Source organism: Propithecus coquereli, unplaced genomic scaffold (assembly GCF_000956105.1).
Source record: "Propithecus coquereli isolate 6110/MARCELLA unplaced genomic scaffold, Pcoq_1.0 Scaffold839, whole genome shotgun sequence".
NCBI classification, from domain to species: Eukaryota; Metazoa; Chordata; class Mammalia; order Primates; family Indriidae; genus Propithecus; species Propithecus coquereli.
Genome location: NW_012154607.1, coordinates 4,692 through 20,112, shown reverse-complemented (window position 1 = coordinate 20,112; position 15,421 = coordinate 4,692). Strand labels below are relative to the sequence as shown.

General features: G+C 56.7%; 1 protein-coding gene across 1 annotated transcript in view; it reads left to right on the top strand.

The window, feature by feature from the left end:
* Positions 1-15,028, top strand: part of LOC105825959 (chromosome unknown open reading frame, human C10orf128) — a 29,130-nt gene extending 14,102 nt beyond the window's left edge. The window contains exons 2-3 of the mRNA XM_012663859.1: positions 13,406-13,459; positions 14,853-15,028. Coding sequence (XP_012519313.1) covers positions 13,406-13,459; positions 14,853-15,028 — 230 coding nt within the window. The remainder of the gene's footprint in view (positions 1-13,405; positions 13,460-14,852) is intronic.
* The last annotated feature ends 393 nt before the right edge of the window (positions 15,029-15,421 follow it).

The window sequence follows — 15,421 nt, the reverse complement described above, 5'->3', positions numbered from 1 at the left end:
TCCTTTAACTTTCCATGTAAATTTTAAAATCAGATTTGTACATCTACAGAAAAAAATCAAAAGCTAGGCTTTTGATAGGAATTACATTAAACCTATAGCTCGATTGGGGAGATTTGGCATTTTTAGTATGTTGCGTTTTCCATGAACTTGGCATGTATCTCCATTTGCTAAGATCCTTTTTGATGTCTCTCTTTAGTGTTGTACCATCGGGCTTACACCTAAGTATTTCTGCGAGTGATTGCAAATTGTGTTGTATTTAAAATTTTCCTTTCTGTGTATAATTGTTAGTATATAGAAATATGATTGATTTGTGTGTGTTGATCTTATATTCTACCTGAGCTCCTTATTCTAAAAAAAATTATTTTTTAGATCCCTTGGGATTTCCTGTGTCGAACATCATATCTGCAAATAGGGTCAGTCTTATTTCTTCCTTTCTGAAAAGCACGCCCTTTATTTCCTTTCCTCGCCTCACTGGGCTGTGAGAACTTTTAGTACTAGATCGAACAGGGCTGGTGACAGCGGATATCCTTGCCTTGTTCCTGCCCTTAGCAGGAAACCATTCCGTTTCTCACCATTAAGTTTGATTTTAGCTGCAGGTATTTTTGTGGATGTTCTTTATCAAGTTGAGAAAATTTTCTTATTTGCTCATTAAACGTTTTTATGATGGTTACTCTAAGCTCTCTGTTGGATAATACTGACATCTGTGCCATCGGGGTGTTGGCATCTGCTGAGTGTCTTTCCTCATTCAAATGGAGATTGTCTTACTTCTTGCTATGACAAGTGATTTTCCATTGAAACTTGGGCATTTGGGGTATTGTATTATGAAACTCTGAATCTTATTTAAATCTTCTGTTTTAACAGGCCTCCTCAGACGTCATTCTAGTGGGAGAAAAGGACATTTCCTCATTGTTGCCAGATAGGGGGAGCCCGTTTTCCTCTCTGGCCTCCACTGACACCTGGTGGCAGAGGGGTTATTCTGTGTGGGGTGGAGGGCAGGCTCCCTGCTAGGTACCCCCATACCTCCCTTGCTGGGGGACAGGCTCATCACCGCTTTGCACCGACACAGTGGGGTGGGGGTGGCCTTGAGGTTGCTGGACAGTGGTGGGAGTCCTGACTCCCCCATCCCTCCTCTGACCCCGCCCCAGCCGGGAGGGCCAGAGTTTCCTTGTGACTGCCAGCTGGGGGGAAGTCCAGGTTCCCTACATGCTGACACCACCTGGAGGTGGGGACTTTCTCATCTGTCGGGGATGAAGGCCCGTGGCCCCACTTGGCTCTCTGACCACCCGCTGTGGGCAGTTGGGCTCCTAGTTAGCGCCCAGTGAGGGCGGAAGTCCAGGTCCCCACTCGGCCTTGGCTGATGTGGGGGGAGGTGAGGGTAGGGGCACAGTTTTTTCTGTGCCATTTGCCTGGTGTGGATTATTGACTGTCTGGAAGCCCTGTCTTTCCAGGCTAACACTTTCCCGGATTTTTGGCTTGCAAGAGGGGGCTTTTCCTGTGGCCCCTGTGCCTGTGCCTGTTGGCGTTCCTGGGCTGCCAGCTTCTCTGTCACTCGCGCTAGGATCTATGAGGCAAAAAGAAAACCCAGGAAATTCACTGTCCTGTGACTTCTGGGGTTTCAAGGTTCCTATTTGTTCTGCCTTCTTCTCTCTACCTTTCCTGGTCTTCTTATTTTTGTTTTTTAATAAAATAGCTAAGGGTTTTAGCTATACTTAGCGAGAGGAAGTGTATTCCGTCGTTCCAGAAATGGAAGTCTGAAACGAGTGTTCAGTGCCTGGGAGATGAGTGATTTGGGGCAGTGCTGCGCTACCTGACATCCCTCGGACACATGTCCCTGATCACGGGGCTCCAGATGGGGGATGCCCCATGGGGTGAAGGCAGTAGGGGCAGCCTACGCAGAGTGAGCCGCTGGTCCTCAACGCCCAGCGACAGCCACGGCTGGGAGGCCACCAGGCTGAGCCCGCCCTGCTGACACACAACTGTGCAGCTTTTTTACCAGCTCCCAAATTAAGCCATCTGCACTTCCTCTTCGAAGTCACTGTAAGCATTAATGTCACACCCAGACCCTCATTTATCTGCCAGAATTGCTTGAACTGCTCCTTTTATTAAATTTGAGTCTATTAAATAACCGGCTAATGGTTCTCAGTAAGACGAGCTGTGCTTGCCCTCTCCTGCTCTCGTGGGTGAAGCAGATGACCAGCTGCTTCCTGTCCAGGGGAGGAGGCAAAGGGCCTGGAGCTGGGCCAATAGGCCGTCCCAGAGGATTGGGATGCACAGACATCCAGAGCTTTCTCTTTGCTTAAGCAAATATTGACTTTCAACGAACTTTGCTGGGCCACAATGATAAGTGAGTCGGGCTCCAACCTGAGGAGTTGACAGTCTATGGGGACAGTTACATTGCAGTGTGTGACATGCTGAGTCGAAGGAAGCACAAAAAGAAGCAGAGGAGAAACCTCTCCATCCAAACTGGGGTGTCCTGGAGGGCTTCCTGGGGGAGGAGTCTTATTGAGTGCAAATTGATTATGCCTCTGCCTGGCTGAAATCCTTCAGCTGCCCCCACTGCGGCCAGCGCAGACCAAGCATGCTGTGCCCATGGACCTCCCAGCCCTGCCACGGGCCAACCCTGGTGTTCCTGCTTCTGGCCCCAGGGAACATCTGTCTGGTGACTATCCGGCCTCGAGGCTTCCTCACGTCATCTCTTCTGCGTGGGATGAGTGCCATCCCCCTCCAGGGCTGTGGAGACACTCTCATTCCCACTGGACGGTCACCTCTGTCAGGGCAGGGATTCAGCCTGGCTGGGCCACCGCCCCACACCTGCTCAGTAACTGGCACTCGTCTGAGTTAATTAGTGCATGAAGTGCAATGCGAGCTGCGGGAGCCAGTCTGTAAGAGCGTGTCTGGTTGGGAGCAGAGGGGGGTTGTCCTAGGAAGGGAGGAGAAAGGACAGCCTCTGCCGAGGCCTGGGTGAGGGCAGCAGGGACTGCAGGGGCCGTGCGCGAGGTGACGCAGGCCAGCAGGGAGGAGGGCTTGGTGAGCCCTGGGGAGGATGTTGGACGTCATCCTGCAGGACTTTCAACGGCCTCGAGGGAAGAGGGCTCTGCTGCCGAGCCCGGCGCGGCCTGGGGGTAGGAGACCCACGCGCAGGTGACTAGGTAGTCCAGGGCCACGCGGCACTCATGCTGGCTCCTGAGGCCCCAGTGCACCGACAGCCACTTCCCCGCGGGAAGCAGCGAGTGGCCCGAGACTGGGCTGTGTGGCTGGATAGTCGGTGTCTGTCACAGCCTGCGGCCAGCCCATGCTCAGCCTCTGTTGGCCGAGGCAGGCTGACTCGGGTTCAAACTCCAGATCTCTCATACTCAGGCTTGTGGTCCTGAAGAGGTCACGTCACCTCCTAGGGCTTTCCCATGAAATGAGGGCCACCGTCCCCCAAGAGAAGCCCCTGTCCTGTCCCCTGCTGTAGGGCCCTGCATATACACGCAGATCCAAATGCAAAGATGTATTTTCCTTTTGATCTTGTTAGGAATTTTTTGAAAGTTCAGTATCTGGGTCAGCACACAGGTAAGGGGAAAGGGACTTGTGTGTGCACTGGGTCCCCTGCAGCTGAAAGTGACAGTTGTGGGGGGCAGGGGAGAGAAGTAGCTGCAGCCTGGGCCACATGGGAGCCAGAGAGGGAGGGAAGAGACGCTTTCGTTTCAATTACCAGCAGACCAGAGTCCTAAACAACGGAGCTGCCTCTCTTCCCTCGGTGCCCAGGAGTTCAGGGCAGAGCCAGGGGGTGGGTGGGAGAAGCCTCTGCACGGCCTGCGGGGCTCAGTTCCCATGCCCAGTCCTGCACGGTTGGGTGGTTCCAGGTGGCCCAGGCCGGGCCTGCGTCCTCCGGCTCTGCTGGTTGAGACCTGCCACCCCGGGCTGAGTCCCTCTGGAAGGGACCTCTAGCGAGTGGACTGCAGGGCCCAGGGTGTGTGGGCTGGGCCGTTGCCTGTGTCTTGATGTGTAGCTTAAATATTTAGACATGTGGTGTGCTCCGGGCTCTTTAAACATCAGGAGTAGCCTCAAAAGAGATAAGGAGAGTGGAGACGCCCATCACAGACCTGGCCCACGGCAGGGCTCGGTGAGCGGCTTCTCCTGGTGGTCGGAGGCAGGTGGCTCAGTGTGGCCGCCCTGGCTTTGCCAGGGGCTTCGGTGTTGGCTGCGAGCTGCAGTTTCCTCTGCAGTGTCACGGTTCTGTCCCCGTGGGCCAGGCCAGCTGTCATCCCACAGCCTCGATCCCTGGGCATGTGCTCCCCTCGGCCAGGTCCCCCAGGACTCCGGAGAGAAGCTTCCCAGAGGCTGAAGAGCACAGCATGAATATTGCATGAATAATAATAACCCCACCACTTAGCGGTTATGCAACCTTTCCTCTTCCACAATACTTTACCATCATTAATTAGTTATTCTGCGCCGCCGCACTGCTTCCAGCCCCGCTCTCTCTGCAAAGGCAAGCCCTGAGATTTGCTCTTGACAACAGGCCTGCTCTGGTCTGAAGCACCAACGTCGAGGGGCCGGGCCCTTCCCCACTGGAATCTTGGCTCAGCCACGTCTCAAAAGGACACCTCCTTTCTGATCTGAGCACCTCCCCAGAGCTCCCCTTGCATGCTCTGCTCCCCACTTCTCCCCTGGCCCCTAGGAAAGTGGAGGACGCCCGCCTCAAGTGGGCGGCGAGCTTGCCTGTGGAAGGACGGCTCCCACCTGCGCCTCACCGCACACACTCGAGTTCGGGGAGTTGGCCGCCCGTGGCGATGTGGCCACTGAGCTTGGAGCCGTGTTGTGCCTGGCCGAGGCCACTGGCTGAGCAATGCGCTGCAGAATGGGGACTCAGATCTCCTGGTTCCAAATGGCCTTTCCTCCCAGCCACCATGGGGTCAGAGGGGGCTTCAGGCCCCCACAGAGAGGATCGAAGACAGGGCAAAGTGCACCCTACTGCGCAGGGCGGGCGAGGCGTCCTGCTGTGGGTTCTTTCGTCTGACCCTCCCTGGACCCTCATCCACCCACCAGCACAGCCTCAGGCTCCCCCTCGAGGTTTCAGCAGATCCCCTCTCAGGTGTGGCTTAGCAATGGTATGTCACCACCTCCTGGTCAGAATGGAGAATGGCCCTGGGACAGCCCTGGAGGCCCCGCTCCTTTGGAAGATCTCCCAGCCCCTGGAGCACCCCCAGTTCTACCTCGGGCCCAAGCTGCTCCCTGACTCCGGCCCCTCCATTAGCCTGAAAAGGTATTGATCAGTTTGGCCTCTGTGCGATGAGTGTTTTAATCCCAGAGTTTGAATCTTTAAGAATTAATTAGCAAAGATTGCTCAGGAAAAACAAAGTGGGCACAAGTTTTGATACCGCTTGGTCACCCACTGTTATCACTTCCCTCTTAATTCTGGTGCCATTTCTGGAAGCCGGAGGCAAGCTCCCGTGTGCTCAGCCTCCTTGCCTTCTCCATCTTCCCCGTGGCTCTCGTGGCCTCCAGCTCACAGAGGCAGGGCTGTAGGCAAAATGCCAGCCAGGCCGAGCCGCCCATCCCTGGGAGCAGTGTGGCCAGTCTGGCTGCAGTCCCTCCCAGCCTGCCGCGGACTCTTCCCTCTGCTGGTCCAGGACCCTCACCTGCCTATGGTGCCGGCTGCATCTTGCACCAGTGTCCCCGGCTGCTCCGACCCTGCTGAGCTGCCTTCTTTAGTTCCTTGGCCCTCTGCACCCTTGCAAGCCCCCTGGCCTTTGTGACTGCCTCTTCCTCTGCTGGGACACCTCCCCTGCCTGGCCCACTTCCAGCCACGCCACCCACTGCCTTGCTTTGTCTTCATTAGCTCCAACTGGTCCTGTTGCCTTCAGTTTAAATAAGGATTCCCCCAGGGAGCTTTCCTGACACCTCCAGGCAGGATTAGGTGCCCCGTTAGTCCTCCAGGCTGGTAATTGCTGCGTGGTAGTTTCGTGTGCTAGCCAGCGGCGTGTGAAATTCCTCACTCGCTCCTGGCCCACCTTCCCAGGGCCAGGGGCCTGGGCCGGGTCAGCAGAGCAGGTGTCTGCTGTGGCTCTGCCTGTGTCCTCTTTCCGTGGGTGGGGGATCCACGGACATCAAGGAGGTGTCCAGAGGCCCCCACGCTGCGCCCAAGCCCTCTCTGCTTTGTGCTCCTTTCTCCTGTGTTCCTTTCGCTGGGACCCGCACAGCTCTGCCAGGTAGGCTTGGGTTCCTAGTCTAGACCCTTTCACAGAAAGAAAGGTGAACAAGCAGCTGTGGGGCGTGGTGGAGGCGGGTGCTGACGTTGTGTTTACTCGAAGTTGGGCAGCTAGAGCCACGCTCTGATGAGGGTGACTGAGGAAGAGCAGTCTCAGGTGGTTTCTGGGCTTGCGATGGGGAGTCTGAGGTTTCTGCAAGGCATGGCAGTGTCGGAGAAGGCTCTAGACCTGGCGGAAGGCAAGCGACTCTGGGAGTGGGAGGACCATGTAACCGAGGGCAGCTCATCTGTCCCAGGCACTCCACTCGGGAGAGGGCTGGAGAAGCGAGGCTGCACTTGACGTCGATGTGCTTCATTTCTAGTTTCAAACAGTCCCATGGAAGGCCGGAAGGGCCAGGGCCACTGGCCTTGTTTTTCTGAGAAGCAGACCCATTCACGAGCCCTGAGGCAGGGGAGGGGCTGACAGCACCCATCCCACCCAAAGCAGCTGGATTACGAAAGTGTGCCTTGTGTTCCAGTCTGCTCCCAGGCTGGGCTGACATTGCAGGGAGTCTCAGGATACATGGGCAGAAAGGCAGGGGCTATCTCTGGTGAGTCCTTTCTATCCGTCAGGGTCCTGTGTCCTGTTTTCAGATGAGAAGAGTGAGGCCCAGGGTCAAACAGTGGAATGCAGCACAGCTGGACTGTCCTCTTTGACTCTGCGTGTCCAATTCCCTTTTCAAGCCTCTTTTGTATGCCATGGGGTGCCAGCCGGGCCTCCGGGGCTCTGCGGGGGAAGACGGAGCCGTTGACAGGGGCCGCCTCTCGCGTTTACAGTGTGGGAGTCACATGTGCGATGCTGTCGCTTCATTTGTTCCTCTCTGGCTGAACTTTGCCTGGCTCCTGAGGCCCCATATTACTCAGAACCGTGAACTCGATCTTATCTCTTCAAGCCACTTCTGGTTTAATGCTCTGTCACTTTGGGGTACTGGCTCAGTCAGTGAGTGTCGTTCTCCCCTTCCACCTGCTCCCTGCATCTCCCGGTGGAAGAATTTAAGTTCTAAGGGGTCTCCCCCTTCATCCTGCTTCTGGGGGAAACAGCTCCCCTGGGGTATGGGCAGCCTTCATGCCACAGAGCAACTGTGCCCAGTGCAAACGATGCAGGGGAGGGGTGTGACACCCTGTTCCCCTCCCTTTGGCCTCAACTGACAGCTCGGGGTGATTCTGGTTGGACAAGCCAATGGATCAGAAAGAAGCCTTGGTCCACAGGAAAAGCACATGCATTTTCACAAACGTGAAGAGTAAAAACACTGTACTTGGAGTTTCAGTTTCGCTTTCCCAGATTGACCTGATTAACTCTTCTTCCCATAAGTCTAATCCCAAAAGTCACCTCTTCAAAGCCTTCCCCCATATCTCCAGGCTTAGCCAATTGTGTCCAGTGCAAATGATTCAGGGGAGAGGTATGACCAGGTGCACCAACAGAGAGCAAAAGGGACTTCCAGGGGAGGAGGCTTCTGCTCCAAGTCTTGAAGTAGGAACTTCCGCAGATATAAGGGAAAGGCATTGCCTCAATGACAGCAGCATGTGAAAGGCCCAGAGGGCACAGGGCTGCTCTGCTTGCAGGTCCCAGTCAGGTTTATCTGGCCGTGCTGTGGAGCTCCATGTTCACAGCCAGCATTCCCTGCTCCCAGCTCCTCCTCGTCAACCTGATTTCCAGTGACGCCCCATCAGGACCTGCCACCAAGTCATCGGGATTCTTCCGATGGCACGTGACGGTTACTGAGCTCAGATAAGAAAGAGAAGGCATTTCCTCACTGAAGCCACCAGAAAGTCCAGGGAGATGTGCTTCAGGCACAGCTAGATTCAGGGGCTCAAAAGCTGTCTTTAGGACTTGTCTTAGCTGGACCTTCTTCAGCGGGGACTTCGGTCTCAGCAGGTTCCCCCCATACAGTGGGCAACTTCAGGCCTCTCTCAGCCCCACAGGTGTTGGTTCCAGAAGACATTCCTGCTTTCCAGTGTTCCCCTCAAAGTCCCAGAGTTGAGTCTCACTGGCCTGAATTGGATCATCTGCCCCACCCCTCAACCAATCACTGTTGACAGGAAGAGGAACTATGCTAATTAGTGAGGTGTGGTTCACACATCCATCCTCACCCTTTGACCAATCACTGTTGACAAGAAGAAGAACTATGCTAATTGATGAGGCTCAGTTCACTCTCCAGTCACATGGAGGTGGTTCACCAGAGGAAAACCAAGGTGCTGGGAGCAGATGAGGGGTTGAGGGTTGGGCAGCCCATATAACAATGTCCACCACAGCACTCCTATTCAGACTTCCTCCAGCTTGTGGTGTCTGACGTTTGCATGAAGGCACTACGCTATGCCTGTGATGCTCTGATCTTTCTTAAGTGTAAATCTGGTCTCCCCTGTCACCGGTGGGCTCCTTCATGGGGATGTGGGTCTTTGGTTGCTCTTGGATCTCCTCTGGGCACAGGGCCCCCTGGAGCCCCTGCAGGTGCTTTATGTGTGTGGACCCTGTCAGGAGACCAAGGAGGCCTGTTCCAGACATTTGAAACTGCTTCCTCTAGCTGAGAATGTTGGAATTCATGAGATCTAAAGTTAGGAGCCATTCTACAATATTTAGGTTCCAAGATGAACATGGCCAGGCATCACTTGACAAACACTTAGGGCAGCCTTTCCCTATTTTTAGTTCAGATACTTATAGAATGACATCCGAGTGCATGCACGCCTACTGGCCCACAGCTGGGAATCACACAGCCTGATTCTGCCCAAATAAGGGTGGCAAAGAGTACCAGTCCCCCATTGAGGCTGGACCCAACAGGTGGACAGCACAGAGAGGTCCGGATGCCAGGGATGGGCTCTCAGCAGGTCAGATTCCAAGTGAGAAGGGGCAAGGCTGGGCCACGCCCTCAGCTCACTCTGAATCAGCTCCTCTCATCTCAGTTGCGTGGAACAGCCCTGCTGTCTTCCTCTGCAGGCAGCAGCGTGGCTGCCCTCCTATGTTGCTGGGGCCACAGGCCTCAGGGCCGTGCACTCTTGCAGGAGGCTCCTTGCTGTCAGGGAAGCCACTGGCAGAGCAGGCTGTGCACTGTAGGCATGGGGGGTGCATGGGGCCCACTGTTTTGACAGGGAGGAGCAGAGTATCAGGTCCGAATGGGGCATGGGGGAGAAAGCAGAGACTCGAGTCAAGAGCCCATACGGTGCCTTTGTGCACATTAGAACAAGCTCCTTTGTTCAGGGCCTGACCCGACCACGCAGGGAGGCTGTGCAGGTGGAGGCTGCAGAAGGCCCAGAATCTCAGCAGGGCCATTGGGAGGCGCCTTCTGCTCTCTGCTCTAGGCAGCAGCAAGGGCTGTGCCCTGGCTTTGTGCACCAGCCCAGCATGGACAGTCTGAGGCAGGAGGGTCAGCCAGGCTCACGTGGCCAGTGGTGGCAGTCAGATGGGGTCAAGCCAGATTTGGCCACCTACTGTCTTCTTGAATCTACTGGTCAGAAAGGTCCCTGCGTCACACACCCCACTGCTACCACCAGGGAGATCAGCCTGGGTACATCCAGCCCCTGCTCAGCTCCCTGGACTCTCCTTTGGTTGCCAAATTCTGCTCTCCTTTTTGCACAAGAGACCAGAGACCAGAGACCAGAGGCCAGAGAATTCCAGCAGAGAGAGCATGGTGCAGCTCCTGCTGGCTTCTGTGGGCTTCCTCTGGGGGTCCGTCATGGATCTGAAGGCGGCAGGAGCATTCTGGAGTCCTCCGGCTATGCTGGCCCATCGGCCTGCTAGGGCATTCATCCAGCTACTTTGCAGAGCCCGGGGACTTCAGCGCCGGGGGCTTGCAAGGGCATGCAGCCCAGGAGGGACTCCCGAGCCTTGACCCTGGCAGGAGGCAGGGCGGCCGAGCTGCTTGGCTCAGGATGGATCCTCACCCCGGGGCTCGTTAGCAGGCAGGGTCGCAGCTCCCCGTACAGGGGAGGGCTGCATTTGGGGATTTCTTTCCCTGAGGAGGGGAAAGGCTGCCGCCGAGTGGCCGTGGGGCTGGCTAGCTGGCCTTACCGCCTTTGCCTGTTTCAGTGCACAGCTTGGTCCACTGCGCACGTTTGTCTCCCTGCAGGGCAGCTCCTGGGGGAGTTCACTGAGTCCCCGACCTGAGGGAGGAGAGCTTAGGGCCCAGAGAGAGCCTGTCGGGGGCAGGGATTGGGGAAGCCTCGAGTTTTGGAGGGGACACAGGATGGAGTGTGGAGGGTGGTGTCTAGCAATCCCACCCGTGGGGGCGCTGAGCTGAGTCCCAGCCACGAGGAGGGGCAGAAAGAGCCGAGTGTTCAGGACACGCATTTGGGGGGTGAAGTCAATGAGGAAGGATGTCGCTGGTCTGGTGACGTGGGGCCCGGGCCGGAGCTGGGGCTTTTTGACACTACGGTTTTCTCCTTTCTTTGTCCTCCCTCACACCAACGGTCTGAGCCACCGGGCATAGCCTCCGCGTGGGTCCCTGCGTGTGCACCTGCCTGTGTTTCTCTGTCTCTCTCACTCCTGCTAATCCCCTTCTTCTTTCTCCGTTCACGTTTCATCTCGGGCTGGTGTGACGTTCCCACGCCGGCGCTCCACGGGGGGAGCAGTGGTCACGGAGGGGAGGGCCCCTGAGGGGCACCCGGCAGCATGTTAGGGTGTGAGGGGGCGGGGGAGGCTGTCCCTTAGGGGCCTCCCCATGCCCCTGCCTTCTGCCCGGGGAAGGCAGAGAGTCGGAGGTGTCAGGAAAGTGTCGGGCGCAGGGTGCGGCTCTGAGTGTAGGGTGTCGGTCTGGCACAGGGCTTTGCCTCGTCTCTGGATGGTTCTCAGCCTAGCCGGAGCACGAGGATTACTTTAAAGAAACAGCAAAAGACAGTGTTATGAAGCTCGCTGGGGGTGTCTGAGAACAGACACGGTCAGGGTCACCTTGTGTGCAGTGGTGTCCGTGTGCGTGGGTGCATGTGGCCCACGTGGGCGCTTGTGTCTGCGGGAAAGACGGAAATCACTGCATTTCCAAAGAGACCTGTGATTGGAACAAGGCTGTGAACTTTGCTCCAGACCCCCAAGCTTTATCCATCTGCCAAGTTAGGCTGCAGAAAAATCCTTGTGATCCTTGCCCCCACCACACACACAGAGCAAAGTCGTCCTCTAAGAGCTTCAGCCTGCCACGTCACTGTGGGCACCGTTGCGAGTGGGCAGCAGAGAGGGTAGGTAGTGTGGAGGACGTCATTCCCGCCTTGGCCACCAGGCTTTCACTGTCACGCAACGCGCCCTTCCCCGATGAACACCTGCTTCCTGTATGACACACAGGGGCCGTGGTGTTCTGTCCTTCTGCCTCTGCCTGGAAGTCTGAACGTGCGAGTCAGGCTTGGGTCTCGCCATGGGTTGCCCCAGACCTTGGCCTTGATGGCTTGGTGTTATTGCATCTGGCAGCTTCTTCTGATTCAGATTCGTGCTTGCAGGGCTTCCTGGGCTCTCGGTGCAGCCCCGCCGCTGCCACTTCTCTTGGCCCTTGGACGCATTATCAAGTCCTCTATGCCCCTGGTTCCGCACCATCAAATGGCGATGGTGACAGTGCCTGTCTTATGGGGTTGTTGCTGTGAGTGTTAAATCTGTTAATGCCAGCACCACACCCAGTATCTGTCTCACAGCAAGTGGCCTATCAATGCGCACCTTCCTCTCCAAGGAGACGCCTCTGCACAGCTGTTCTAGGACCCGTCTGCGGGACACAGGCCCTGCTCGTGAGTGGCATCTCCCGTCTCAAGGTTTCAAGCGCTGGTTAGAAATGTGAGGCACCCCTGGGGCATGCTCTGTCACTATTCACTCATTCATTCTGTCATCCACAAGGCCACCAGGATGGCTAAAGAGTGGAAAGGAGAGCTTTGTTGGAGATACCAGTTCGCAAACTTCTCCTGTGTGGGGTGAAGGTGCTTTTTAGGAAGAGAGAAAGGGCAGGTTGGGTTTCATGCCTCACAGGGTCTGTGTTTTGCAATAGAGTCATACATATTCAGCAGGTTTGGGGGAAAAGCTGTACATATTTATGGGGGGTCATGCACATGTGCAATGGTTAAACATACATGTAACACACATCCCATGTTCACTTTGACTTTGGGGCAGGGTTTTAGCACAAAGTGAGGTGGAATCTGGCTCTTCACATCACAAGGTGAACTACTTAACACAAAGACAGTCGTGTGCGGTCTCTAGGAGCCGGGCTGAGACTGGCTTAGGGTCTGCAGTTACTTGTCAGGGAAGCATGTTTGTAAGGCCGGTTCTCTGTTCAATCAGAGTTGTAGGGTCTGGTTGTAAATCAGAGTCAGAAGGGGTTGGAAAACTTTCCTAATAGCTCCCATCGTTAGCAAGCTTAGCAAAGATGTGGTTTTCTTGTAGCCACAGGAATTTAGGAAGTTGCCACAGCAGCTAAGTCCTGAACCCTTGGCCCATGGGTAACTTTTGTTTCCCTAACCTTAGGGTCTGTCTCAGTTGGATACAGGGGCATCTATTTTGGTCCCTCAGATCACAGTTCATTCAGCAGACATCTAATAATACCCCCTCTGGGGCAGGCACCGCACCAAATACTGGACATCGCACTGCGCAGCCCAGTGGGGAGACCAGCTGGGAGACGCAGCCGAGGGTCAATACCTGGGGAGTGCGGGGCTGGTGCACAGCAGTGCTACGTGTGTGTTGTCAACTATTGGCGTGGCTGGTTAGGATGGGCGAGCACAGCGCTGCAGGGCACACAGAGGGCGGTTAGCGCAGGTGCGGGGAGTCAGGGAGGAAGCGATTCAGAACCAAGAGCAAGTGAGGGAGGAGTGGGGAGAAGAAGGGGCCAGGCAGAGGGTGTGGCCCAGAGGCAGCAGACGCCTTGCCTGCGTGGGGAGCTGGAAGCCCCGCAGTCCTGCTGGACTAAGAGGGCCCGTGGGAGTGAGGCGGAAGCCTAGACAGGCAGGCTGGGGTCAGCGTGTGGGTCTTGGAAACTGTGTTAAAGGGCTTAACAGAACTCGACAGAATCGTATTCCTGGTCTGGGTTTTGAGAGGGGCTCTAACGTCCCAGCAAGGCTCCAGGACACTTGGTGGCAGTCGGGAGCCCACTTCTGGGCTCTGAGGGTGGTGGCCAGGTGGGAGGGGTATCTGTGGGAGTGGGTGGCTGGGGACCCTCAACCCCCTGGCCTGATCACAGCTGGCTTTGTTCTCACTAGCCTCTGGGTTTTCTTTTCTTGTAGATGTTGGAGGAGCTCAAGTGTTGGCAACTGGCAAGTCTGCCGGGGCTGAAATTGGTAGGTGACTCCATCTAATTCTGGGTGCAGGGTCGGGGGGCAGAAGGAGGCTTTCCAGAAATCACAGGCCGGTGGCTGCGGTGCTGGTATTGGTTGCACACCGGTGAGTGCAGAACAAGGGCCACCCTCCCTCCAGGCCTTCTTGCATGGCTAACAGCTTTATGCCAGGGGGCAAGAGCCTGTCCTCAAAGGGGACACTGTTACCTCCCCAGTGAAGGGGCTCATTTGCTTGGTGGACATCAAGTCAACAGACAGAGCCTGGTTGATTATAGCTAGAGGGCTTTTATTACCTGGCACTGGTAAGGAGCACACGGGGTACCCCCCAAAGCAGTGTGCCCGGAACAAGAGGGTTGGGCTGGCTTTGTAAGCGTAGGGTAGTGAGGCGTGAGCTGATTGGATCTTGCAGTGAGGTGATGCCAGGAGGCATGATCTGACTGGACCCTGCCATGCGGTGACCCAGTCTGATTGGGTCCTGGATCCTGCGAGGCGGTGCCCACTTCTGCAGCTCCCTTTCCTCAGTCCAAGCACTTAGGTTCCTCTGTGGTTGCACACTTGGTTCATTTGGGCATGCTCAGGTCATGTGACCTTCAACCGGGGGGGCCCATGGCAACTGAGAAGCAGCTCACAACTTCGTTACATACACGCTGAGCCGGATAGTCTGGTGTGGTTACAGCAGGAGGCATCGGGGCCACCTCTGTCTGGTCTCTATGCTGGATGGGCACCCCCAGCACCCATAGCACCCTGCACTGAGCTGAGAGCCCCAGACAGCAGGCTTTGCCTCCCCTGTGCATCCCTCCACCCGCACAGTCCAGCTTCTCCCCACCCTGGGGGCTTGCCTGGCTCGCCCCGCCGGCAAGGTGCGGTCTGCACGCACTTCCCCTTGAGGGCTCCCGACACTGATGAGTCCACGCTGGCCCAGCGCAGCCCCGTTGCGTGGCCTTGGAGTGAGTTCTTTGCCCGTCCTCCCCAGCTGACTGCAGGCTGCTCGAAGGCAGACAGGCCCCCATTCGTCTGCCTTCAGCCTCACCTCGGGGCAGGCGATGAACACGTCCTCGACAAACGGGTCCATGAGTTAATGAAGGGATAAGTGAGGAAGGGCCATAGGAAGCCAGAGAAATGAGCCACCTGCCACCTGGCCTGGGGTGGCAGGTGGGCCCCTGGGAAGGTGGGAACAATTTCCACAGCTGGAGGGACCAGGGGCGTTGCTCCAGGAGGACAGGGCGGGAGGCGGTGAAGGCGGGGGCAGGGCGCTCACAGGGAGTGGAAGATAGGCCGGCCTCGGCGGTGGGAGCGCGCGCGCGTGCTGTGGCCGTCACCACCTGCAAAGGCAGCTGCAGAAGACCTGTGCAGCGTGGCGACTGAAGCCCCTGCTCGATTCCCCCCTGCCCGCCAGACATCAAGTACGCCCTCATCGGCACCGCGCTGGGCGTCGCCATCTCTGCCGGCGTCCTGGCCCTGAAGATCTGCATGATCAGGAGACACTTGTTCGATGACTACTCTTCCGACCTGAGAAGCACACACCAGGCCCCCAACGGTGAGGGGCTGGCCTGGGAAAGCACAGTGTCGTAGGCGGCCACCCGGTGAGAGGTGCTGAGGGCCACTCCGTGGCTCTGGCTAGAGAAGGAAGCAAACCTGCGGTCCCCGAGCCCAGCAGGCTGCGGCTGACGGGAACTGCCGTGACCCTGCTGTGTCTGCGTCTCTCTGCGCCTGCTTCTGTCTCTCTGTCTCTCTGCCTCCCTCTGTCCTTTTCTTTCAGCTCTAGGGTTCCGAGAATCGAGTTTCCCGGAGAAAGGCGGGAAGAGCAGCTGAGACTGGCTTCGGACAGAAATTTCTATTCTCCCTTCCACCTGGTAGAATGAGGCAGGCTCGGCCTCAGGAGGAGTGAGGCTGGTGCCCGTGCGGGCAGGCGGCGGCGGCGGGTGCTCCCACACTGCGTGCGTGGCCGGGCGGCATCGCTCGGGT